Raw genomic sequence first — 26,080 nt, 5'->3', positions numbered from 1 at the left:
TGCCTACATTATATATTTATTTTTTATTTTTATTACATTTACATTTACATTTAAGTCAATTAGCAGACGCTCTTATCCAGAGCGACTTACAAATTGGTGCATTCAATTTAGGATAGCCAGTGGGACAACAAATCAATACAAAAAGTACACAGGGGAACACAAGTATGTATAAAGAATATACAGAGGACAATTGGGCTAGGGGTTACAAAATCACATTACATAAAGACCTTAAAAGACATACACACACTTATAATTCTAACAGCTTTTTTGTTGGTAGAATATTTAATTGTCTTAAAATATACTTCAATTTATTTTTGTAAGGTAAGAAAATGTGGTGTTTTGTTTGTAAATTTACATTTGAGAATATGAAATTTGGCCAAAAGAATAATGAAATTAATTATATAAAATTGTTTTAATTTATTTATATCGTAGGTAAAGAATCCAATCAGTACAACTCACATTATTTTATAGTTGCAGTGAATGTATCTGTCTGTTCCATGGTCTGTTCTGTTCCTTGGTTCAATAAAGTTTCCAGGCTTCAAACATATATGTGACGTAGATATCATGCGCAGAGAAGCCACACGTGTTATGTTTTCTTGGAGGTGGTTGGTAATCTGCTTCGGTAATTTGTAAATCGTAATATTCTAAAGGAAACGTACAATTTAAATCATAAGTGATCAACAACACCAGCAAACATGGGGAAGAAACTCAAAGTTGGAAAGACCAGAAAAGATAAATTCTACCACTTAGCAAAGGAAACGGGTAAGATTTGTCAACTCAGCCAGAGAACTCATCGTGCTATTAGCCCCATTTAAATGGCCTAACTAAATCAAGTCAACTTAATTGATACAGTAACTAAACAGTAAGCTAGTTGTACTGTGTGCTTTTGAGTTTAAACAGATAATGTAACGTTAGCTACCTAGCTAATGTTGCTCATCAGGGATTGGCTACCCTTGATCATATAGCCATCAAAGATTCAAGAATATAGCTATCTAGATAGATACTGTAGCTAACTGGCTTCTCAGGGTTATGATAGTGATAATGATAGTTGAAGCCAGCTGGATCGTGTTGCATTAAAACAGCTGGCTATGTAGAAACGACATTGTCTGGTTATGTGTGTGTAATACTCTCCTCTCCTCTCCCTCAGGATATCGTTCACGTTCTTCCTTCAAGCTTATTCAGCTGAACCGAAAATTCCAGTTCTTGCAGAAAGCCAGGGCTCTGGTGGATTTATGTGCTGCCCCAGGTGGTTGGTGAGTACAGTAGCAAGCTGCATCACTTGTCACATTATCTATTTTTTTTAAACATTTTTAGTCATTTAGCAGACGCTCTTATCCAGAGCGACTTACAGTTAGTGAATGCATACATTTTCATACTGGCCCCCCGTGGGAAGCGAACCCACAACCCTGGCATTGCAAGCGCCATGCTCTACCAACTGAGCTACAGGGGACCCTCAATATACTCTCATACGCTACTGACTGTCAAGTCGTACTTTAGCTAGCTATTTGATATGTTAAACATTAACCTGTCCTGTAGTAGGCCTATGAAGTATTGTCGTCTCTTGTTTTGAATAGCTGGGTCTGAATTATTTTACTTTTTGTTTTACATTCTTTCTCTCTGTCATACCTTAGGTTACAGGTGGCGTCCAAGTTTATGCCAGTCTCCAGTCTTATTATTGGTGAGTCAAACCTCGTCTCAGCCATGTCTAATATATACCAACTGCTGTTTTACGTAATACTGAGCCAACATCTTAAACGTGCTGTTATCGTTATTTGATGGTGTCATCACGTTCCTATCTCCTAAGGTGTCGACTTGGTCCCAATCAAATCTATTCCCAACGTGGTCGCTCTGACAGAGGACATCACCACAGACAAATGCCGGCAGGTATGTACATACACTAAGGTCATAGGTCAAATTAGTGAATCTGTTATTTAAACCACAACAGGATGGTGTTTTAATGTAGGTTCATCACAGTAGTGTGTTGACATAACTCCTATTGAATGTTCTAGGACAGTATTCTCTGATACACTGTTATATGCATTGGTAACTTCATTTTTTGCATCACCAAATTGTGACAACTTTAGTCCAAAGAGGACAGTGTTTGATGTAACTGTTGTTTTGGCCAGGCTCTGAAGAAGGAGCTCCAGACCTGGAAGGTGGACGTGGTTCTAAATGACGGAGCTCCAAATGTTGGAGCCAACTGGGTGCATGACGCCTTCTCTCAGGGTAGGTAACGCACTGATAACACCTTTTTATATGCAAACTCAGAGAAAATAAGCTTAACACATGAAACCAAGTTTGTCCGTCCCATCAGCACTCTCATAACATATGTACAGTAGAAATGTGTATTAGATTAACAGTACATGAATGATATTCGCATTTAGTAAATAAGTGTCGAGGCGCAGAACACAATCAAAGAAGAAAAAAACCCCAGCTGTTTGTCACTTTGTCTTACTTGGAACCCTCCTCTCCCTACCAGCTCATCTGACCCTGATGGCCCTGAAGCTGGCGTGCGACTTTCTGGCCAAAGGGGGCACGTTTGTCACCAAGGTGTTCCGCTCCAAAGACTACCAGCCACTGATGTGGATCTTCCAGCAGTTCTTCAAGAAGGTGCAGGCCACCAAGCCCCAGGCCTCCAGAAATGAGTCGGCTGAGATCTTCGTCATCTGCCAGGGTGGGTTGGTTCACCCGGACTCTCTCTAGCAGATTTGGAAAAGTGCCATTGATTTTCATTGAGGATTTTTCCCTTCTAATTGGAATTACTATTCACTTCCTGAATTGACATGGAATTGACTCCAACCCTGCTCCTTAGCACCAGTTATCTAGTGTCAATTGAGAAATATATACTTTGGGTTTATTGTGGTAAATGTTGGTCCTGTTGAGTAACTGAGGATGGGACTTCATTCCATTTCAGGCTACCTGGCCCCAGACAAAATTGACAACAAGTTCTTCGACCCCAAACATGCTTTCAAAGAGGTGGAGGTCCAAGCCAAGGCTATCAAAGACCTGGTGCCTGTGAAGAAACCAAAGGTGTGTGTGCGCCTGTGTGTAATTCTTCACATGAAGTCTTCTGAATGAACAGACTATAATTCAGTGGCTTCATTCATTCATGCTGTGTTTCAGGCGGAGGGATACACAGACGGTGATCTGACCCTGTACCACACCTTCTCAGCGACCGCCTTCCTCAAGGCTGACAACCCTGTGGATTTCCTGAGCAAAGCCAACGAGGTGAGACACATCATACATAACTTTACAATGGCAGTCAGCATTGATGGCAAGTTAGTAGCAAGTTAACTTGCTAGCCAGCTAAACAACATTTAGCTACAATAGCATTTTTGTCTCTGAGCAGACTTAAATATTGTATTTATTGGGGTGTCCCTCCAGATCAATTTTGACAACCCTGAGTTGGAGTCTCACGAGGCCACCTCCGACGAGGTCAAAGAGTGTTGCGGTGACATCAAGGTTCTGGGCCGCAAGGAGCTCCGGTAAGCCAATGAGATTGTTGTACTATAATGATAACAATACACTGACTTTATAAAGTGTTTTTTATAGACCCAAATATGTACTGCAACTTGAGTCTTGTCACCGGGCCCCCTCCTCTTGGGCTCTCATATGACCTTTGCCCTCTGAATGTGTGTGTCCCCAGTCTGCTGCTAAACTGGAGGTCCAAGCTGAGGAGATACCTGGCTAAGAAGCTAAAGGACGAGGCCAAACAGCTGGATGAGGACATCAAGTAAGAATCCCTTTGAACATTCCTGCATCTTCATAATTACAGCAAGTTCTGAGATAGACTCCCAGGCCAGATTCAACCCCCTAGACTCCCAGGCCAGATTCAACACCCTAGACTCCCAGTCCAGATTCCACCCCCTAGACTCCCAGTCCAGATTCCACCCCCTAGACTCCCAGTCCAGATTCCACCCCCTAGACTCCCAGTCCAGATTCCACCCCCTAGACTCCCAGTCCAGATTCCACCCCCTAGACTCCCAGTCCAGATTCCACCCCCTAGACTCCCAGTCCAGATTCAACCCCCTAGACTCCCAGAGGCTCCTGGTAGAACAGATACAGGTAGGTACAGTATGGAAATGGCTCCACCTAGTCTTCTGTTTGTTCCCTCCATTTTGTTTTACACCCATCCAGTCTTAACAGATATGAGTGTATCATGATTTGCCTATCTAGGGGTTGGGGCTGATTCTGGTAGACAAGATAATCTCTTTTACAAGGGTATGAGATATTTGTCAGGTTCTAAATGAATATTATTTGAAGTTGCACATCCCATTATAAAGAGCAGTAGGCATCAACAACATTGGTCTTTATTGTTGTGGTTGTCTGCAGACTGAGTTCAGGTGAGGAGGCGAGCGACGCAGAGGAGAAGAAGGAGGAGAAGAAGGAGAAGAAGAAGGAGGAGAAGAAAATGACGGTGGCTGAAAAGAAGGAAGAAGAGGCAGAGTTGGAGGAGGTAGAGATGGACCAGAAGCTGGCCGAGCTGAAAGCCGAGGAGGTGGCAGAGCTGAGACGGTAAGTCTTTATACTGAGGAGGTGGCAGAGCTGAGACGGTAAGTCTTTATACTGAGGAGGTGGCAGAGCTGAGACGTTAAGTCTTTATACTGAGGAGGTGGCAGAGCTGAGACGTTAAGTCTTTATACTGAGGAGGTGGCAGAGCTGAGACGGTAAGTCTTTATACTGAGGAGGTGGCAGAGCTGATACGTTAAGTCTTTATACTGAGGAGGTGGCAGAGCTGAGACGGTAAGTCTTTATACTGAGGAGGTGGCAGAGCTGAGACGGTAAGTCTTTATACTGAGGAGGTGGCAGAGCTGAGACGGTAAGTCTTTATACTGAGGAGGTGGCAGAGCTGAGACGGTAAGTCTTTATACAGAGGAGGTGGCAGAGCTGAGACGGTAAGTCTTTATACAGAGGAGGTGGCAGAGCTGAGACGGTAAGTCTTTATACTGAGGAGGTGGCAGAGCTGAGACGGTGTCTATACTCACTGCTCACCTACCTGCTCTCTAATGCATATACCAACAATGGTATTTGATGGATCAATATAGAATTTCACTTTTCCCAAGGGGAACTTGGGGTGTGGCATTCGGACTAGACAGTACAAAACATACATAATAGCACTGTGCACAATTCGCACATTACAGATACAGTACACAAGTCCCAAGAATCAATGTTCATTAAAAAGCCTTACTGATGCCAGCCCAAAACTGGTCTCTTGGTCTTGAGAGGTAGAGATCTGAGTCTGCGGCCTGATGGCAACTGCTTCCTCATTGTTAAGGGGGAGTTATGATATGACCGATATGCTATATATTTCCTGTTGACATGTTTGTTGGTGTATTGTGTGACCAGTGCTGTATTGTCCAATGTGAGGTGTTGTGCTGACGTGCGTGCTGGTGTGTTGTGCCAACCAGGAAGAAGAAGAAGCTTCTAAAGGAGAGGAGGAAGCAGAGGGAGAGGGTGGCACTGAAGATGGACCTGCCGGGAGTCTCCATCGCAGACGGCAATGACTCCTCCATGTTCTCCCTCGCAACCATTAACAAGGCCAAGGTAACAGACGGATATGCATGCACACACACACACACCAATTGACCATGGACAGAATGGACATTGTTTTAAATAGATTTTAGAAAGGTTGTTTTTGTTTTTGACTAATAAAATGGTAATATATTGTTTCTCATCTTTCTGGTAATATCTCTTGATTCTGAAAAGTTTGAGTGCTAGATAACATTCCTTCCTCCCCTCATTCCCTGTCCCTCTCCTAGGCCCTGTGTGAGATCACCAAGGGGGACATGAAGTTGGCTGATGCCATGGTGGAGGGGGAGGAGGACCTGTACTTCTCTGACGACGCTGACAGTGACGAGGTCTCCCTGGTCTCTGACCTGGACGATGACGACTTGGATGAGATCATAGAGAAACAGAAGGAGATGGCCAAGGACAAGGCCACCAAGAAAAAGTAAGTATTTCACTCAGTCTCTCTCTCTGCATCTCTGTCTCACTGCTTTTGACACTCAGAGCAGTCACTTCTAACTTCGTATGCTTTTACATTGAAGTACTTCTAATCAATCCACTTTTGGCTCATAACTTCATAAGAATGTTGGCAAAACTGCTGTTTCAATGTTACTGTTTTTTTCAATGCTTGGTGTGTGTGTTGCAGAGTGTCCTTCAGTGTGGAAGAGGAGGAGGAGGAGGAGGAAGGGAGTGGACTGATAGTGGAGCTGGAGGGAAAGGAGGAGAAGAGAGACCGTGAGACCAGCATGTGGTTCAGCAAGGTCTGTAGTACAGACACACAACACGCTGTACCCACCCACAACACGCCGTAACCACCCACCCACTAACACACTGTACCCACCCATCCACTAACACACTGTACCCACCCATCAACACACAACACGCTGTACCCACCCACACAACACGCTGTACCCACCCACACAACACGCTGTACACACCCACCCACCCACACAACACGCTAACACACACGCTCACCACGCTGTACCCACCCACCCACTAACACAGATACACGCTCACCGACACATAACATGCTGTACGCATGCACCCACTAACACACACACTAACACAGACATCCTTGTGCACAGAGTACTTTATAATACACTTTGTTTTCTCATGCCTGTGACCTCTGACCCCCACAGGACATCTTCTCTGAACTGGATCTGGACGGAGATGCAGAGAGCGAGCTGCGGCAGACACAGATGCTACAGAACAAGGACCCCACAGGTACAAGAAGAGTACAGCATCTCAAGACTAAACATGTCTTCCTCCCCTCCTGTTTGATAGGTGTAAATTCCCAGTAGGTGTCCACCATATTGCTTTCAGCCCATTGTATGTAAAAGGGACGAGTCCACTTTAGACTATTGAGATTCGTCCGTAGTGAGAAAAGAGTGTTGGATGAACCTTTGTCTCCTCCAGCCAAGGGGAAGAAGAGGAAAGCCCAAGAGGAGCCTGAGACGGCCCAGCCTGAGGGGGAAGAGGCGGGGCCTTCACAGGAAGCTGGGGCAGAGGGGGATAGCGACAGCTGCTCTGATGACGACAGCAGTGACGAGGATGATGAGAGGTCAGGGTTCATGACTTATTAAAGAATAGACTTTGTCACATTTGTCATTGTTAACAAAATATCCTTTCAATGATTTTTCAGGATTCTGATAGCGAACAGATTGAAAAATGATTGGAGGAATTATCTTCGATTTGATTTTAGATTCATATTAGATGGCACTGTCTTCTATTTGACAGATTCCAACAGGGGTAATGTAGGTAGACATTATGACTTGGCTTATGACCAAAATATGCACTTTCCCTGATGATCTAAAAGTGTAAACGTGTGGTCTACAGGAGTATCGCTCAGATGAAGAAGGCTAAAGGGTCCGGCGGTATCCAAGGAGACGCTGACGGCGACGACTTCCAGGTGGTGCCAGTGGAGAGCACCAGTGAGTAAAGAGAACACGGCTAGGGACGGGCCTTAGAGTGACTGACCTCTGTTTAGACCAATGGCAAGATTTAAGCGGTCCTAAAGCTTTAACTGGTGTGTGTTCCCCCAGGCAAGCGTGCTCGCATCATGAATGCAGAGGGTTTAGCCCTGGGATGTCAGATCGCCACCTCCAAGAAGAGAGGGAGGGACCTGGTTGACGGTTCCTTCCACAGGCAAGATTAGCGGATTACTGTGTGTGTGTGTGTGTTCACTAATGATGCGTGCAGGCACACCATATGAATGAACAATACTACTTATTTATCCATGCATTATTTGTGTGTGACGATGTATGTGTTCAGGTTTGCTAGCTCAGAGGACCAGTGTGAGGTGCCCGAGTGGTTCGTGGATGACGAGAAGAAACATAGGAATAAGCCTATCCCCGTCACCAAGGAGATGGTGGAGGAGTACAAGGCCAAATGGAAGGAGATCAACGCCAGGCCCATTAAACGAGTGGCAGAGGCCAAGGCCAGGAAGAAGAGGAGGGTAAGAGAGAGAGATGGTGATGGAGGAGAGAGGGGAAAATAATGTAATGGGGGGTGGATGGTGGAACAAGAGGGGGGAAAATGGAAGGGAGACAGGGGAATGAGAAAGATGGGGGGAAGAATATTGAGGATAGAGGAGGAGGATGTAGGGTAAAAAAGGTGGGAGCAGATGGAGAAAGGGTGAATAGTCATGGTGGAGGATGCAGCATACAGTATGTGACCTTTTGTTTATCTGTGTGGTGTGACAGATGCTGAAGAAGATGGAGTCAGCCAAGAAGAAGGCGGAGGCAGTGGTCAACACAGTGGACATCGGTGAAAGGGAGAAAATGGCCCAGTTAAAGAGGTACGACTGCCATTTACACCACCAAAACCACTGCAACTACATGTACCATAACCATTTACAATGCTACGTCTGTGGCAGTGACCTGTACCAACACAATATGACTTTGCTACACCGGTGACTAGCTAAATAACTACCACTTTACTCTACTACACCTGTGGCAGTGACATGTACCAACAACAGTCTCTCTCTGTTTTAGTATCTATAAGAAGGCAGGCGTGGGTAAGGAGAAGAGGGAGGTCACGTACGTCGTGGCCAAGAAGGGCTCTGGAACCAAGAGGGTGCGTCGTCCGGGCGGTGTCAAGGGCCAGTTCAAAGTGGTGGATGGCCGCATGAAGAAGGACATGAGAGGCATGCAGAGGAAAGAGCAGCGTGAGAGAGGGGGCAAGAAAGGAGGCAAGGGCAAAGGAGGAGGCAAGGGCAAAGGAGGAGGCAGAGGTGGAGGTGGAGGCGGCAGAGGTGGAGGCAGAGGAGGTGGAGGAGGAATGAGGGGGGGAAGAGGACGTCCTGGCAGGAAATGAGAAAAAGAATGGCGCTTTGTCCCCTCCTTTTGTTTTCAGGGGGTTAAATTAACTTTGCCCTCACGATTTTGTATCTGAGCGTTGTCAAATAGGGAAGCTAAGATGGCCACCACACTGCTGCTTCTGCTACAGTGGAATTGTGGGTAACACAGAACTTCGCTGGTGTACTTTAAGACCCTCTACCGTACTGAAAAACATAAAACAATACATGCTTAAGCCTTAGGTATCTTCCAATCTTTTGGGTAAATAAAAGGAGTGCTATGTGTACATCTTTCTATGGGAGGATTACATACTTGCTTGACATCCAGTGTTGACTGGAGCTGTTTCAGTGTAAACCCTGAACCACTCTGTAATAAATGGTTTCGATCAAGATTTCACATGAATAGTAATGTGTATTAAAATACATATACATGTGCTTTCCACAGATGTTCTGACAAATCTTGTAAATACTGATTTCACAATAAACGTATTTTGATTAAACAAGTTAATTGATATTGTCTGTACCTCACCATGTCCAGTACCTCCCTGATTCTCTTTACGAACTAAAGTTTTCATCCAATGTGGTGCTTGTGGTCGTGGTGACCCCTACATCAGAGATTTGGAATTCAATATTTGTATGCCTGATACTCATGTTAATCTGATGGATTGTCAGTCCTTGCATCTCTGAAAGTATGGCTATGTTCGCGCCATCATTTGCTCATGATTGGTGAACGCATGGGTCAACGTCACCATCATCGGCCCGCTTGATGGGCGGGGTTTTCACTTTTAGTCCAATGGTAGGACATACATCGAGTGTGTACGGAAGTGGTTCAACGCGGGTGTTTTGTCGATTTTGCGAACAGCTGAAAGGACGAGAAAAGGTAGCTAAACTGCATCAAAGCTGCTTTCTTATTGAATTAATATCGCCTATTAGAAAGTGTACAAGCGTAAGAATAATTTTGATAGCCAACCACACTTCTGTTGACTAAAAATGCAGTCTTACAATTACTGCTAATGTTAGCTAGCTAACCCGTTAGCTTAGCCAGGACCTCCACTAGAGGATTTGGGCTACTTCTAGTAGCTAGAGAGAAGTAACGATAGCTATACATGAAAGTCCATCTATTAATTCGACTATTGAAATTTGGCTGCGTGCCAATCCGTTTGTGCCATCATCCCAACTCATTGTTTGTCTCGACAATGACAGCAACGGGGTTGGAAAGAGCACAAACCGATCTGGGACCAGGCTATAGTAAGAGGACCGACCTTTCCCGCTTCCCCCTCTCACCACATCTCTTCTGATCCCTCCAATTAGTCATTTTATCCCTCTCTCCGTCGCCTCTCGTTCCTCATCATATAGGCCTAATATATCCGCTTATTTTTTTGTCAGAGTCGTTCAGGTGAGAAGTAAGGAGGATGGACTTTACTGAGTGTTACAGCGACACAGTGTCCAGTCTTGCCGTGGCAGCACGTGATATAAATGTCAGGCGTGTGAGCTTACTGATCCAGAGAGGCTGCAGTGTGGACAGTAGGGATAACCGTGGCTGGAACGCCCTCCACGAGGCTGCAGCCGCTGGCACCATCGTATGTGTGCGGCATCTACTTAAGGCTGCCGGTAAGGTTTGAGTTGAGAGGGGGGAACCATCTCTCATTCTATGTCTCTTTGGAGACAAAAAAAATCCATCCTCCTCTCCTTCATTGCTCTGATCTGAAGGAATTGACCAGGTGAAAACCAACTTAACAGTGGAGGCTGCTGAGGGTGGGACGGCTCATAACAATGGCAGGAATGGAGTCAATGCAATGGCATCAAACACATGTGGTTGGTACCATTCCATTGACCCCATTTCAGCCATTATAATGAGCCGTCCTCCCTTCAGCAGCCTCCACTGCAACCTAATGATGAGCTTCCACCATATTGTTTTCACCTGTCAAGTCTTTTCCAATTAGTGAAGGGGAGGAGACGAGTAGAGGATGGTTTTTAATTAATTGGAATATAGCCTATCTGAACAGGGCACCTAAAAGTGCATCCTTCACTAACCTCCTTGGCTCCTCTTTCCATTGGCTCTGCAGCAGGAGCCTCCCGTGGTTGCCGTGCCTACGTGGGCTCTCTGACACATGAGGGTGAGTCTGCGTTGTACCTGGCCTCGCAGCGCAGACACCTAGCCGTGGTCAAGCTCCTCCTCAGAGCACACGCTGACATCAACCAGCCAACCAATGACCTGTCCTGCCCTCTCTACGCAGGTAAGACACACAGACACAGACAAAACACTTGGAACTGTGTTATAGGTTCTCTTAAAACGGTGTGTGTGTTTGTGTGTGTGTGTAGCAGTAGACTGTGGGCACACAGATATCGTGGAGTTGCTGGTGCGGAAAGGGGCAGAGGTTAACGGAACACACACAGCCTCCTGCTGGACCTGCCTTCATCAGGCTGCCTATAAGGGTCACAGTGACATTGTGCGTATCCTGGTGGGTGTGTGTCGCCTGGAGGTGTTTGACGACCACATGATCACACCCCTGTTTGTGGCTGCACAGTACGGACAGAAGCAGTGTCTCCAGATCCTCGCTGACGCGGGTAAACATCTGTGGGTGTGCGCTTTCTGAAAACATGTTTTGTTAAATCAATATCTGTATGTTAAAAGGCCCACTTCAGTCAAAATTCTGTTTTTTATATCATATTGTACAACAGCTGATGAAACAAACACTGTAAAAGTGTGTAAAAATTGGATCAGTGTTATTTCCTGATAGTTGCTGGTTAAAAATACAATCTACACAGGACCTTCTAATCAGCAGGTTTGCATGGGCGAGAGTTGCGGCTTTCCACGGTGACATCACCATACAGTAAATTGGTTATTAGACCAATATTAAAAAGTTCAAAAACTCTGCCAATTACAGCTAGTTTTCAGTTTTCCCCTCCCCACACAGACCACTCCCAGACAGCCCCAGCAAAATTATTGCCAGAGTTTTTTTTGGGTGCAATTTTAGCCTGTTTTAATGGAGATCTATAGGCCTTTTCACACTGCATTGTTCTTAGCCCCAGGCTAGCTTATCCTGTGTTCACACAAGCATTTGTTAACCCTGGGCTAAGCTTTAGCCCTTGGCTAAGGAGTCACACTTGTATTCCAAAGCCCTGGGCTAACGGACAAACACACATGCGACCTTCGCCGAGCCCGAGCCCGTTGGGGAGTTGCAGCGATGAGACAAGATGGTAATCACGAAAAAGGGGGTAAAAATGACAACAAAAATCTAGAAAAAAAGAAAATGGAGTGTTCGCTGCCCTTCCAGCTGTAGGAGTGTTTGCTGCCCTTCCAGCTGTAGGAGTGTTTGCTGCCCTTCCAGCTGTAGGAGTGTTTGCTGCCCTTCCAGCTGTAGGAGTGTTTGCTGCCCTTCCAGCTGTAGGAGTGTTTGCTGCCCTTCCAGCTGTAGGAGTGTTTGCTGCCCTTCCAGCTGTAGGAGTGTTTGCTGCCCTTCCAGCTGTAGGAGTGTTCGCTGCCCTTCCAGCTATAGGAGTGTTCGCTGCCCTTCCAGCTGTAGGAGTGTTCGCTGCCCTTCCAGCTGTAGGAGTGTTTGCTGCCCTTCCAGCTGTAGGAGTGTTTGCTGCCCTTCCAGCTGTTGGAGTGTTTGCTGCCCTTCCAGCTGTTGGAGTGTTTGCTGCCCTTCCAGCTGTAGGAGTGTTTGCTGCCCTTCCAGCTGTAGGAGTGTTTGCTGCCCTTCCAGCTGTAGGAGTGTTTGCTGCCCTTCCAGCTGTAGGAGTGTTTGCTGCCCTTCCAGCTGTAGAGTTGTTGGCTTCAGTTGGCTAGCTAAGTGAGAACAATGTTAGCCAGCCTGCATAGCAACCGTTTTTGTTAGCCATAACAAGCAATATTTTTGCACGGATTAAAGTATTTCGTTTTTTGTCAAGTTTTTGTCTGCAGATGGAAGGATGAAATAGTATAAATATACTTATTCAAATAGTGTGCAGAACGCATCACAAGCATGTGCAAATTAAGTATTTTGGCACCGTGTTTGAAAAAAAGTCGGTAACCCTGCTCCGGAGCAGGGCCAGCTAGCCCTGGGCTAAGGTTGGTGCTAGCCCACATTACAATGCGCAAGTGTCAACACTCGCTTAGCCCAGGGCTAAAATGCAGTGTGAATGCGCCTTATACAGTACGATACTTAATCGTTACCCAGAAATTATTTGATATTGATATAAAAATGGCTGCATTGGGCCTTTAAGTCGCTGTATAAACATTGTGTGTTGTTTGCATGTAGGTGCCAATGTGAACGCCCAGGCGTCAGACTTGGCAACACCACTGCTGATTGCGTCACAGGAGGGCCACGAGGGCTGTGTGGAGATTCTTCTGGACCACAATGCCAACCCGAACCTGTCTTGTTCCGACAACTGGCCACAGCTCCCCATCCACGCAGCTGCCGAGTTCGGCCACAACTCTATCCTGGCCAGGCTGATTGCTGTGACAGACCGGGTGTGTGACCGTGGAGAGAGTGAGTTGAGTCCGCTGTACTCTGCTGTGAAGAACAATCACAGCCACTGTGTAGATCTGCTGCTGAGGGCAGGCTTCAGCCCAGACGCCCAGGACTGTAGCTCCCTCTTCAGCTCAGACACCACATCGCCACTCGCCTACACCCTCGCCTTGAAATGCACATCCTCCCAGCCCTTCAGCGATTCGGCGCGTTTCTTGGTAGCCGCAGGGGCCACTTTGACCGGGCGGGAATGGTTCTACATTCTGGCCACGTGCAAATCCGATGTGCTGCAGTATGTCTTACAACACAGGAGCATCCCCGGACCAGAGCAGCTAAGCAGGACCATCTCGCTCAGCTCTAGGACAGAGCAGCAGAGCAAGATCCCACTCAGTCCAGAAGAGTTGCGTGGGCTGGTGTGTGAGGCGCTTGATATGGTGTGCCATGCCTCCTACTGGCTGCCACAGCTACTTCAGGCAGGGCTGGAGCCATCCCTACTGTTGCAGCAACCTTACAGGCTGGGGAAGGCGGACAGTGAGGTTGTGAATTACTTCCTGCAGTTTGTCAATTGGTCGACTCTTTCCCACCCGCTAAAGGACATACTGCTACACCGAGAGGAGGTCACCTGCTGGAGACCACTCGCGTACCACGGTAAGAAACACGTACAAATGACATTTTTAGCATTTAGCTGAACGTCTTATCCAGACTGACACAATAAGGGCATTCAACCACTGGATATTATGCACATAACTAAGACCGACACATGCACACACACACGGAAAACTGTCAACAGATAAATAATAATGGTGTGTGTATGTTACTGTGTGTGTGTGTAGAGTGTGTGCCCCCTCTCTCTCACCTCTGCAGGCTGCGGGTCAGGGAAGAGTTGGGTTCAGTGGTTCTGATGCAGACGGATGTGGTCCGACAGCTTCCTCTTCCCCCTCCACTGCAGACATACCTCCAGTTCAGAGACATCCCACCACCCTCACACGCAACGACACTCCCACGGAGAGGGTTTCCACAGCGACTAGAACGATGACATACAAGGCTTCATATAACCTGCCACTGAAGAGATGTCCTCAATTCAGAAATATCCACACACACAGAGTTCCCTATGCCTTCCTGTTCTGTTGATGTGTATTATGTGAATAGATCAGCTCTATTTGTATACTGATGTTAGTGAAAATGAATACTTTTTCTTTGTAGAATTGCCTGTATGGTTTGTGTTTTGATTATTGTTAATTAAAACAAAACATCAAGCTGTTTTTGAATAAAATCATTTTAAAAAATATCAGTTCCATTGTGGTTTTAGTTTGGGGGGAAAAGGTGTGCTGACAGTATGGTTTATAAAATGTATTTTTCTCTTTCTTCTAACCTTACCTCAACAATCCTTTAACGCTAACCTTCACAATTAGGTATTTTATCTACACCGGTCAAAAAATGAGGCCAGAATGAGGCCACGATCAGGATGCATGTTAGGACCAGGTATTAAAGTAATGTTCCGGTGTTCGCAGAGATTGCAGCGTTTATCGTGAACGCAATCAGAAATGGCCTATAACCCCGTGATCGGATTGAGTCCCGGCCTTACTCAGTTTGGCCCGACGTTCAGCACACTGCAGATGTAAATGCAAGGTGTACACAACCCTCTACTCCACATGATAGAGAAACTTTTCCATCTGCTCTGCTGCATCCTATTAGTTCTACAGATCACGGACCAAGGCAGGTGTCAGGACCTTTCTCCAACTGGACTCACAATGACCCAACTCCTATCCAAACTGGGATGATCTCTGCATTGTCTGTTGGGGCCCTCCAAGACCTATACTTGGCAACAGACAGTAACTACTCCAGGGCCCTCCGAGACCTATACTTGGCAACAGACAGTAACCAGAGGGTTGCTACATTTACATTTTAGTCATTTTAGCAGACGCTCTTATCCAGAGCGACTTACAGTTAGTGAGTCCATAAATGTTTTCATACTGGCCCCCCGTGGGAAACGAACCCACAACCCTGGCGTTGCAAGCGCCATGCTCTACCAACTGAGCTACAGGGGACTACTGAAGGGTTGTCCAACTCCAGTCCCGAAGAGCTACTGGCTGTGCAGGCTTTCAATCCAGCCCTGTTGTAATGCACCGGGTTCAAGTATTCAGTATTGAACTATTAAGGTCTTCTCTCTGAACCATATTTAGCTGAAACAGATGTGATGGTGGGTGCTGAAACAGATGTGATGGTAGGTGCTTATATTTGTGTACTAGTGTGTTTTATAAACGTGTGAATTGGAAATGTTTATAATACACACTCGGAGAGTGGTGTTAATATAGGCCCTGGAGAACCCTGGACCAGTGTGTGACCATGTACTGTACAGTGTGCCACTCTGACCCTGGATAGTACCCACCACCACTCTGACCCTGGATAGTACCCACCACCACTCTGACCCTGGATAGTACCCACCACCACTCTGACCCTGGATAGTACCCACTACCACTCTGACCCTGGATAGTACCCACCACCACTCTGACCCTGAATAGTACCCACCACCACTCTGACCCTGAATAGTACCCACCACCACTCTGACCCTGGATAGTACCCACTACCACTCTGACCCTGGATAGTACCCAGTACCACTCTGACCCTGGATAGTACCCACTACCACTCTGACCCTGGATAGTACCCACCACCACTCTGACCCTGAATAGTACCCACTACCACTCTGACCCTGAATAGTACCCACCACCACTCTGACCCTGGATAGTACCCACTACCACTCTGACCCTGGATAGTACCCACCACCACTCTGACCCTGGATAGTACCCACTACCACTCTGACCCTGGATGGTACCCACTACCACTCTGACCCTGGATAGTACCCACCACCACTCTGACCCTGGATAGTACCCACCACCACTCTGACCCTGAATAGTACCCACCACCACTCTGACCCTGGATAGTACCCACTACCACTCTGACCCTGGATAGTACCCAGTACCACTCTGACCCTGGATAGTACCCACTACCACTCTGACCCTGGATAGTACCCACCACCACTCTGACCCTGAATAGTACCCACTACCACTCTGACCCTGAATAGTACCCACCACCACTCTGACCCTGGATAGTACCCACTACCACTCTGACCCTGGATAGTACCCAGTACCACTCTGACCCTGGATAGTACCCAGTACCACTCTGACCCTGGATAGTACCCACTACCACTCTGACCCTGGATAGTACCCACCACCACTCTGACCCTGGATAGTACCCACCACCACTCTGACCCTGGATAGTACCCACTACCACTCTGACCCTGGATAGTACCCACCACCACTCTGACCCTGGATAGTACCCAGTACCACTCTGACCCTGGATAGTACCCACCACCACTCTGACCCTGGATAGTACCCACCACCACTCTGACCCTGGATAGTACCCACTACCACTCTGACCCTGGATAGTACCCACCACCACTCTGACCCTGGATAGTACCCACCACCACTCTGACCCTGGATAGTACCCACTACCACTCTGACTCTGGATGGTACCCACTACCACTCTGACCCTGGATAGTACCCACTACCACTCTGACCCTGGATAGTACCCACTACCACTCTGACCCTGGATAGTACCCACTACCACTCTGACCCTGGATGGTACCCACTACCACTCTGACCCTGGATAGTACCCACTACCACTCTGACCCTGGATAGTACCCACTACCACTCTGACCCTGGATAGTACCCACTACCACTCTGACCCTGGATGGTACCCACTACCACTCTGACCCTGGATGGTACCCACTACCACTCTGACCCTGGATAGTACCCACCACCACTCTGACCCTGGATAGTACCCACTACCACTCTGACCCTGGATGGTACCCACTACCACTCTGACCCTGGATGGTACCCACTACCACTCTGACCCTGGATAGTACCCACCACCACTCTGACCCTGGATAGTACCCACCACCACTCTGACCCTGGATAGTACCCACTACCACTCTGACCCTGGATAGTACCCACTACCACTCTGACCCTGGATAGTACCCACCACCACTCTGACCCTGGATAGTACCCACTACCACTCTGACCCTGGATAGTACCCACCACCACTCTGACCCTGGATAGTACCCACTACCACTCTGACCCTGGATAGTACCCACTACCACTCTGACCCTGGATAGTACCCACTACCACTCTGACCCTGGATAGTACCCACTACCACTCTGACCCTGGATAGTACCCACTACCACTCTGACCCTGGATAGTACCCACTACCACTCTGACCCTGGATAGTACCCACTACCACTCTGACCCTGGATAGTACCCACCACCACTCTGACCCTGGATAGTACCCACTACCACTCTGACCCTGGATAGTACCCACCACCACTCTGACCCTGGATAGTACCCACCACCACTCTGACCCTGGATAGTACCCACTACCACTCTGACCCTGGATAGTACCCACCACCACTCTGACCCTGGATAGTACCCACCACCACTCTGACCCTGGATAGTACCCACTACCACTCTGACCCTGGATAGTACCCACTACCACTCTGACCCTGGATGGTACCCACTACCACTCTGACCCTGGATGGTACCCACTACCACTCTGACCCTGGATAGTACCCACCACCACTCTGACCCTGGATAGTACCCACCACCACTCTGACCCTGGATAGTACCCACTACCACTCTGACCCTGGATAGTACCCACTACCACTCTGACCCTGGATAGTACCCACTACCACTCTGACCCTGGATAGTACCCACTACCACTCTGACCCTGGATAGTACCCACTACCACTCTGACCCTGGATAGTACCCACTACCACTCTGACCCTGGATAGTACCCACTACCACTCTGACCCTGGATAGTACCCACTACCACTCTGACCCTGGATAGTACCCACTACCACTCTGACCCTGGATAGTACCCAGTACCACTCTGACCCTGGATAGTACCCACTACCACTCTGACCCTGGATAGTACCCACTACCACTCTGACCCTGGATAGTACCCACTACCACTCTGACCCTGGATAGTACCCACTACCACTCTGACCCTGGATAGTACCCACCACCACTCTGACCCTGGATAGTACCCACCACCACTCTGACCCTGGATAGTACCCACTACCACTCTGACCCTGGATAGTACCCACCACCACTCTGACCCTGGATAGTACCCACCACCACTCTGACCCTGGATAGTACCCACTACCACTCTGACCCTGGATAGTACCCACCACCACTCTGACCCTGGATAGTACCCACCACCACTCTGACCCTGGATAGTACCCAGTACCACTCTGACCCTGGATAGTACCCAGTACCACTCTGACCCTGGATAGTACCCACTACCACTCTGACCCTGGATAGTACCCACCACCACTCTGACCCTGGATAGTACCCACTACCACTCTGACCCTGGATAGTACCCACTACCACTCTGACCCTGGATAGTACCCACCACCACTCTGACCCTGGATAGTACCCACCACCACTCTGACCCTGGATAGTACCCACTACCACTCTGACCCTGGATAGTACCCACTACCACTCTGACCCTGGATAGTACCCACTACCACTCTGACCCTGGATAGTACCCAGTACCACTCTGACCCTGGATAGTACCCACCACCACTCTGACCCTGGATAGTACCCACCACCACTCTGACCCTGGATAGTACCCACCACCACTCTGACCCTGGATAGTACCCACTACCACTCTGACCCTGGATAGTACCCACTACCACTCTGACCCTGGATAGTACCCACTACCACTCTGACCCTGGATAGTACCCACTACCACTCTGACCCTGGATAGTACCCACTACCACTCTGACCCTGGATAGTACCCACCACCACTCTGACCCTGGATAGTACCCACCACCACTCTGACCCTGGATAGTACCCACCACCACTCTGACCCTGGATAGTACCCACTACCACTCTGACCCTGGATAGTACCCACCACCATTCTGACCCTGGATAGTACCCAGTACCCACCACTGTGGTAATGAACATAGTGAACCCAGCCCTGGTATGGTTGAACCCGGGGGGTCGTGGCCCTCGCCACAAAGTCCCATGATGTAGAGCGCTGCCTGCCAGGGCTGATCAGCCACTTTCTGAGAGGAAAGATACAAAGAGGACAGAGAGAATAAGAGTTAAGGAGGAGGGGAGACCATGAGGGAAGGTTTCAGACAGATGGAGAGAACTAGCAAGCGTACAGGTTAGAGGAAGAGAGGGGAGGCCATGAGGGAAGGTTTCAGACAGATGGAGAGAACTAGCAAGCGTACAGGTTAGAGGGAGAGAGGGGAGGCCATGAGGGAAGGTTTCAGAGAGATGGAGAGAACTAGCAAGGGTACAGGTTAGAGGGAGAGAGGGGAGGCCATGAGGGAAGGTTTAAGACAGATGGAGAGAACTAGCAAGCGTACAGGTTAGAGGGAGAGAGTCGGGAGGCACAGGGCCCAGGGGTAATGGTGTGCAATAGAGAGATGGTAAACGAGGGAACGAGAGAGTGAGAGAGAGGGATTACCATCATTCACATGTTGCCCTCGATCATTCCCTCTATTGTACAGGCAGACAATGAGGGCCATGGGTGGAGGGCTTAAAAAGGACAGACGCACACAGACAGCCAACAACCCTGGACAGAGACAGCAACCAACAGGTATCTATCTGAAAACATTTTTATGGACTTTATACAAAGACATGTCTTTGGAGACACCCCTGGGTTTGGGGCCCTTTCCTGTTATTCAAGTTTATGAAGAATTAAAACAAATTAACTTTTTTGGAGTATAAATGGGCCGGTTTACATTTGTTTTAGAGCTTTTGGTCTTCTGATGAATTGAGGCTGCTGCAGGAATTGAAACGGCAACTATGGAATATTGTACATTTTCTCCCTATCGAGCTGCTCTGAACTGTACTGGGATGAAGTGGATATTTCTTCAAATCATATCTTTTCACATTGCCCTTTCCAGCAGGGTTCCAGCAGCTATGGTGGATTCATAACTAGGCCAGCACAGGTACAATTCGGCACAGCTCAGTAGAGTGAAAAGGGTATTTGTATGGCACCCCATCACGCTGGTCACAGAGCAACATGCTGACAGATCTATTGCTCAGCATCAGAAGATTAGTTGTGAAGCGTTGGGGGAATTACTTGGAAACAATGGTTTGAATCAGCTTGTTCAGCATTCTCATTGACATGGCGGCATTTTGTGTTTTTGCTTTGGCACAATTTGCTGGTGTTTGCTTTTGTACTTGGTTGCTCTTGATCAGATGGAAATGTGCATTCAAAGATTTTGAAATGAAATTACATTTTAGAATGGATTAGAAATGAGGTTTCAACTTGAGTAATTTATTTCGCAAAAACACAGCATAATGACTAGAAGTGCAGAGGTCGTTGGTGTGCTTATATTAGGGTAGGTGTCACCACCTCCACATGCCATAAAACTACAGATGTGTCCACTCTAAAGCGTAAAGGTGTTAGGGTTGACTTCCAAATGAAGGCCCTGCTTGAATACTTCAAAAATGCATCCTTCCCTTCAGTCCTTCCTTTAAGCCTAATCACAGATCAGACTAAACTGCTTTCCCCCATGAAAGTATGCCAGATTAGACCCAAGGAAGGATGCATTTTATCAAATTGAACTCATGGCTGAAACAGTGAACAATGCCACACACCGTTGCGGCGTCTACTCCAGCAGGTGTCCACCCCAGCACGTGGGGAGGGTAAAGCAAAGGGCTGGTGGATAGCCTAGTGGGAACAATGTGCTGATCTGAGCTGTGTGGAAAGTTCACATTCATCACAGTCACCTTGCCCTCAGAGCCAACAACAAAAATAACCTGAAGTATCACCAGAATTCTGTCATGCAGATTTTAAGGGGACCTTCCTTTACGTTTAGTTTGAATTTAGACTTGCTCGGTTAGACTGCAACTGTTGAACAGAGTAAAAAAAAAAAAATCTGTTTCGCATTTGACGATGGTTTGATGTATTTCGATGTCTCTGAACCTGCTATAAAGGGCTTCTCTATGTGATCATATAACTTTATGGCTTGTTTTCTCAGAGGTAAAAATTATTAATTCCACAGCAAGTCTCTTCTATGTAATGCATGTCATGAGTATGAAGCATGGTTCCCTCTGATCTATTATAAAAATAACTTTAACTTTTAAAAAAAGTAACTGAAACGTTAACCTATACTTGGAGATGTACAGGATATAACAGCATACGGTGTATATAACCTCCCTACTGTTATTTTATTTTACTGCTGCTCTTTAATTATTCGCAAAACATATTTTTTCGTAAACTGTATTGTTGGTTATGGGCTTTGTAAGTAAACATTTCACTGTCATGTCTACACCTGTTGTATTCGGCATGTGGCAAATAAAATGTGATGTGATTTGATTTGATTAGAGTGATAACACAGTGATGAACCATTTTCTATTATTCTCTCGTTTTTGTAGCTCAAATAGTTGCAGTGCATTTAGGAGGACTGTGCTATCCCAGGGTTCTCCTTGATGCTGTACACTTTAGCAGGAGGGGGTACACTCTGTGGTGTGGCCGCCCTCGTGCTCCTCATCGTCTCCACGGCGACCGACTTCTGGATGCAGTACCGCTACTCGGGAGCGTCGGCCAATCAGGGCCTCTGGAGGTTTTGCATCAATCACAAGTGCCACGCCCACACCATCACTGTGGGTGAGTACCGAGTAGTAGAGCGTACACACTACTTTTAAACTTGTTGTTTTTGGATCCTCTCTATTCATTTGTCATACTTTGAGGTTGATTTGAGCATGCTACCTGGGGTCCATTGATTCTCAGTGTGTTTTTGTTATCAACGCTAACGTGGCTAATGCAGATGGCGGCTATGGTATCGCTATGTATACAAACACGTGGGGATCACACTTTTTCTTGGCCGATAGACTACTATTAAGGTATGGTAACATACAAGTTATTTTGTATTTTGGGTGAACTACCCCTTTAACCTCAACTATTGTGACCCAGTGCCATTTACTGTCCTTTGTATGTATAGAGCATTCGGAATGTATTCAGACCCCTTCACTTTTTCCACTTTGTTACGTTACAGCCTTATTCTAAAATTTATTAAATTACATGTTTTCCTCTTCAATCTACACACAATACCCCATAATGACAAAGCGAAAACAGGTTTGTAGAAATGTTTGCAAATTTATTAAAATTAAAAAAAGAGAAATACGACCCTAAGCACACAGCCAAGACAATGCAGGAGTCTCTGATTGTCCTTGAGTGGCCCAGCCAGAGCCCGGACTTGAACCCGATCTAACATCTCTGGAGAGACCTGAAAATAGCTGTGCAGCGACACTCCCCATCCAACCTGACAGAGCTTAAGAGGATCTGCAGAGAAGAATGGGAGGAACTCCCCAAATACAGGTGTGCCAAACTTGTAGCGTCATACCCAAGAAGACTCAAGGCTGTAATCGCTGCCAAAAGTGCTTCAACAAAGTACTGAGTAAAAGGTCTGAATAATTTTGTAAATGTGATATTTCCGTTTTTTATTTTTAATAAATGTGCAAAAAATTCTAAAAACCTTTTATTTTTTTGCTTTGTCATTATGGGGTATTGTGTGTAGATTGATGAGGAAAAAAACTATTTAATACATTTTAGAATAAGGTGTAACAAAATGTGGAAAATGACATACCCAAATCTAACTGCCTGTAGTTCAGGACCTGAAGCAAGGATATGAATATTATTGATACCATTTGAAAGGAAACACTTTGAAGTTTGTGGAAATGTGAAATTAATGTAGAAAAATGTAACACATTAGATCTGGTAAAAGATAATACAAACAAAACATCATGCGTTTTATTTTTTTGAAATACAAGAGAAAGGCCACAATATAATATTGCAGTTTAGATTTTGGCCACTAGATGGAAGCAGTGTCTGTGCAAAGTTTCAGATTGCTCCAGTGATGCATTGCAATACTGGACTATTTTGTATCAAGTCTACCCAAATGTGCCAAATACGTAAATTGATACATTTTCAAGCACATAACTATAGAGAACATACAAAAATGATATGGTAATACAAAATGTAAGTTTACACTCTCCCAGGAATGTCATACATGACGGATCATTAGCTTATACACTAACTTTCACACATCTAGATGACCGGGCGGGGTGGGTGTGGAGCCAGAGACAGCAGGGGTTCAAACTGTAGAACCCAGTTCCTACATTTGAATATAAAAATGGATTTGATCAAACAAAACTATGCTACATTTTATCTCTGGGACCCTCAGGATGACAAATCAGAGCAAGATTACTGAACGTAAGTACATTATTTACCGTCAGAGGTGAATGTATCAAACCAGTTGCCATGATAAGTTCTGTTGTTGTGCACTCTCCTCAAACAATAGCATGGTATTTTTTCACTGTAATTGCTACTGTAAATTGGACAGTGCAGTTAGATTAACAATAATTAAAGCTTTCTGCCCAAATAAGACATGTCTATGTCCTGGAAAGTTTGCTGTTACTTACAACAGTCATGCTAATCACATTAGCGCACGTTAGCTCAACCGTCCCGTATATGGGACACCGATCTCGTAGAGGTTAATATACTTACTTAAATGACGGTGTCCTCTCTGCACAGCCTTCTGGGATGCGACAAGGGCCTTCATGCTACTGTCCGTGCTGAGCTGCTTTGCTGGCGTATTGCTGGGCCTGAGTGCCTTCGTCAACGGCACCAAGAGCAGGAGGGTCCGGACGGGGGGCTTCGCTCTGCTCCTGTCAGGTAAACACCCCATCTGAAAAGACAGGAAAGTTAAACGCATGTAAGACCTACAGGGGGTTTACTTTGATCTGTCCAGTTCCTTCAAGGAGGGGAGAGGATAGGTGGATGAGAGGAGAGGGAGAGGAGGGGTGGATGAGAGGAGAGGGAGAGGAGAGGTGGATGAGAGGAGAGGGAGAGGAGGGTGGAGGAGAGGAAAGGTGGAGGAGTGGAGAGGAAAGGTGGAGGAGAGGGAGAGGAGGGGTGGATGAGAGGAGAGGGAGAGGAGAGGTGGATGAGAGGAGAGGAAAGGTTGAGAGGGAGAGGAAAGTTGGAGGAGAGGGAGAGGAGGGGTGGATGAGAGGAGAGGTTGATGAGAGGAGAGAGGTGGATGAGAGGAGAGGAAAGGAGAGGGTGGAGGAGCGGAGAGGTGGATGAGAGGAAAGGAGAGGGTGGAGGAGCGGAAAGGTGGATGAGAGGAGAGGAAAGGAGAGGGTGGAGGAGCGGAGAGGTTGATGAGAGGAGAGGAGAGAGGTGGATGAGAGGAGAGGAAAGGAGAGGGTGGAGGAGCGGAGAGGTGGATGAGAGGAGAGGAGAGGAGAGAGGTGGATGAGAGGAGAGGAAAGGAGAGGGTGGAGGAGTGGAGAGGTGGATGAGAGGAAAGGAGAGGGTGGAGGAGTGGAGAGGTGGATGAGAGGAAAGGAGAGGGTGGAGGAGCGGAGAGGTGGATGAGAGGAAAGGAGAGGGTGGAGGAGCGGAAAGGTGGATGAGAGGAGAGGAAAGGAAAGGAGACTGAAAGTAGGAAGTATGGGATAGTGTAGCAGTCAGGAATTACATTTAGTAAATTTGTTTATAGACTTGACATCACCATTCTTCAACAAGCGTTTCTGTTTTGGCCACAACATGTTTCTCTCTTCTTCCACCACTCGGTCTCATCCCTCAGGTTTCCTAGCTCTGTTAGCTCTGGCCATCTACACTGGCGTGACGGTCAACTTCTTTGGCAAGCGCTTCCTTGATTGGCGCTTCTCCTGGTCCTACATCGTAGCTTGGGTGGCCATCATCTTATCTTTCGCTGCTGGTAAACTCCTTCTCTAATAAACCCATCGGTCTTTAAATGTGTTTTAGATAGCATGTCTTGTACATAAGCTATATTTCAATGTAGCGTGCAGTCTGTAGTGGGGGTTTGGATCCGCTGCAATCGATCTTCGATTAGCAACACGCACTCCTTCAACAGATCTGTGGTTAGGATGGATCTGCCAGCAACGGACAGTGCAGGTGCTGTAGATTGTGTCAAGGTCACATTGGCTGCAAATAGCTTTTCAGGCCGTCCAAATTCAGACTTGCCAGAAGTCTTAGTCCCTCTAAGTACATGGTGTTGGCATATTGTCAAATGTAACGCAGTGACTATTTCCTTGTTGCTCGAACTTTCAGGTGTGTTCCAACTCTGTGCCTTTCAGAAGAACGTTGCAGAACCGCCCCCTACCAACGTTCAAGAAAGCTAAATGGAACTCATCTTTTACCTGCATACTAAAGAAAAATCTACCAACCACTAGTCTTTACTATTGTCACTGATAGCAATGTGACAACAGCTATGGAAACAACCTGTGTCTGGTCAAATCTGCTGAACAGAATAAAATTGAATATTTGACTCCAGCCTGGTCTCTAGTTCATTGCTTAGTCTTAATCCGTTTTCTGGTTAATAGACAATGAAGCCATTTTTTTTATTTTTTTTTAACAAATGCAAATTGACCACCTTCCTGGTCACTGAGTCACACCCTTAAGCCTGGGGCGTGGTTTAAAGTAGGGTTAGGGTTGTACTTCAACATGTGTAATTTTCTTCCACAAATTCTTCTCTACTCACCTCTGGGTGGTGCTTTAAAGGCAATATAGTGATAGAAATATTCAAACCGCAACAGGAGCCTTCAAATACTGTAGGCTACATTTGCAGGCCAGAAAATATCTTTACATTAACATATGCATTTAACTGGGCGGCAGGTAGCCTAGCGGTTTTAAGAGCGTTCGGCCAGTAACCGAAAGGTCGCTGGTTTGAATCCCCGAGCAGACTAGGTGGAAAAATCTGTCGATGTGCCGT

The 26,080-nt window shown here is 46.8% G+C and overlaps 3 protein-coding genes across 5 annotated transcripts; all 3 read left to right on the top strand.

The window, feature by feature from the left end:
* The first annotated feature begins 548 nt into the window (after positions 1-548).
* On the top strand, positions 549-9,303 carry LOC311136782 (pre-rRNA 2'-O-ribose RNA methyltransferase FTSJ3-like). Of its 2 annotated transcripts, XM_084171059.1 has the most exons (22): positions 549-762; positions 1,148-1,253; positions 1,632-1,678; positions 1,805-1,884; positions 2,127-2,226; positions 2,480-2,674; positions 2,915-3,030; positions 3,124-3,228; positions 3,385-3,485; positions 3,647-3,733; positions 4,333-4,515; positions 5,409-5,544; positions 5,760-5,950; positions 6,152-6,266; positions 6,645-6,729; positions 6,922-7,066; positions 7,342-7,436; positions 7,548-7,650; positions 7,777-7,960; positions 8,208-8,302; positions 8,499-8,683; positions 8,714-9,303. In XM_084171059.1, exons 1-22 carry the CDS (start codon positions 696-698, stop codon positions 8,818-8,820), a joined length of 2,628 nt encoding a protein of 875 aa, XP_084027185.1. In that variant the 5' UTR covers positions 549-695; the 3' UTR covers positions 8,821-9,303. The 2 variants fall into 2 exon arrangements, with proteins under 2 accessions (XP_084027185.1, XP_084027184.1); XM_084171058.1 differs by having other exon boundaries at positions 8,499-9,303.
* A 299-nt stretch (positions 9,304-9,602) lies between these two features.
* Positions 9,603-14,534, top strand: asb3 (ankyrin repeat and SOCS box containing 3). 2 transcript variants are annotated; one of them, XM_084171536.1, is made up of 6 exons: positions 9,603-9,680; positions 10,187-10,411; positions 10,867-11,037; positions 11,123-11,368; positions 13,045-13,902; positions 14,088-14,534. In XM_084171536.1, the coding sequence occupies exons 2-6, from the start codon at positions 10,213-10,215 to the stop codon at positions 14,288-14,290; spliced, it is 1,677 nt and encodes a 558-aa protein (XP_084027662.1). In that variant the 5' UTR covers positions 9,603-9,680; positions 10,187-10,212; the 3' UTR covers positions 14,291-14,534. The 2 variants fall into 2 exon arrangements, with proteins under 2 accessions (XP_084027662.1, XP_084027663.1); XM_084171537.1 differs by having other exon boundaries at positions 9,615-10,411.
* Positions 14,535-21,767: 7,233 nt separating this feature from the next.
* LOC311137208 (lens fiber membrane intrinsic protein-like) lies at positions 21,768-25,490 on the top strand (the record flags this gene model as incomplete). The annotated part of the gene is made up of 4 exons (XM_084171568.1): positions 21,768-21,945; positions 23,872-24,012; positions 24,932-25,066; positions 25,420-25,490. 4 exons carry the CDS (start codon positions 21,768-21,770, stop codon positions 25,488-25,490), a joined length of 525 nt encoding a protein of 174 aa, XP_084027694.1.
* Between the last annotated feature and the right edge of the window lie 590 nt (positions 25,491-26,080).

The sequence above is a fragment of the Coregonus lavaretus genome (genome assembly GCF_964263955.1).
Source record: "Coregonus lavaretus genome assembly, chromosome: 11".
Taxonomy (NCBI): domain Eukaryota; kingdom Metazoa; phylum Chordata; class Actinopteri; order Salmoniformes; family Salmonidae; genus Coregonus; species Coregonus lavaretus.
Note: the sequence above shows the minus strand (reverse complement) of the source record. Positions and strands in the feature narration are given on the sequence as shown.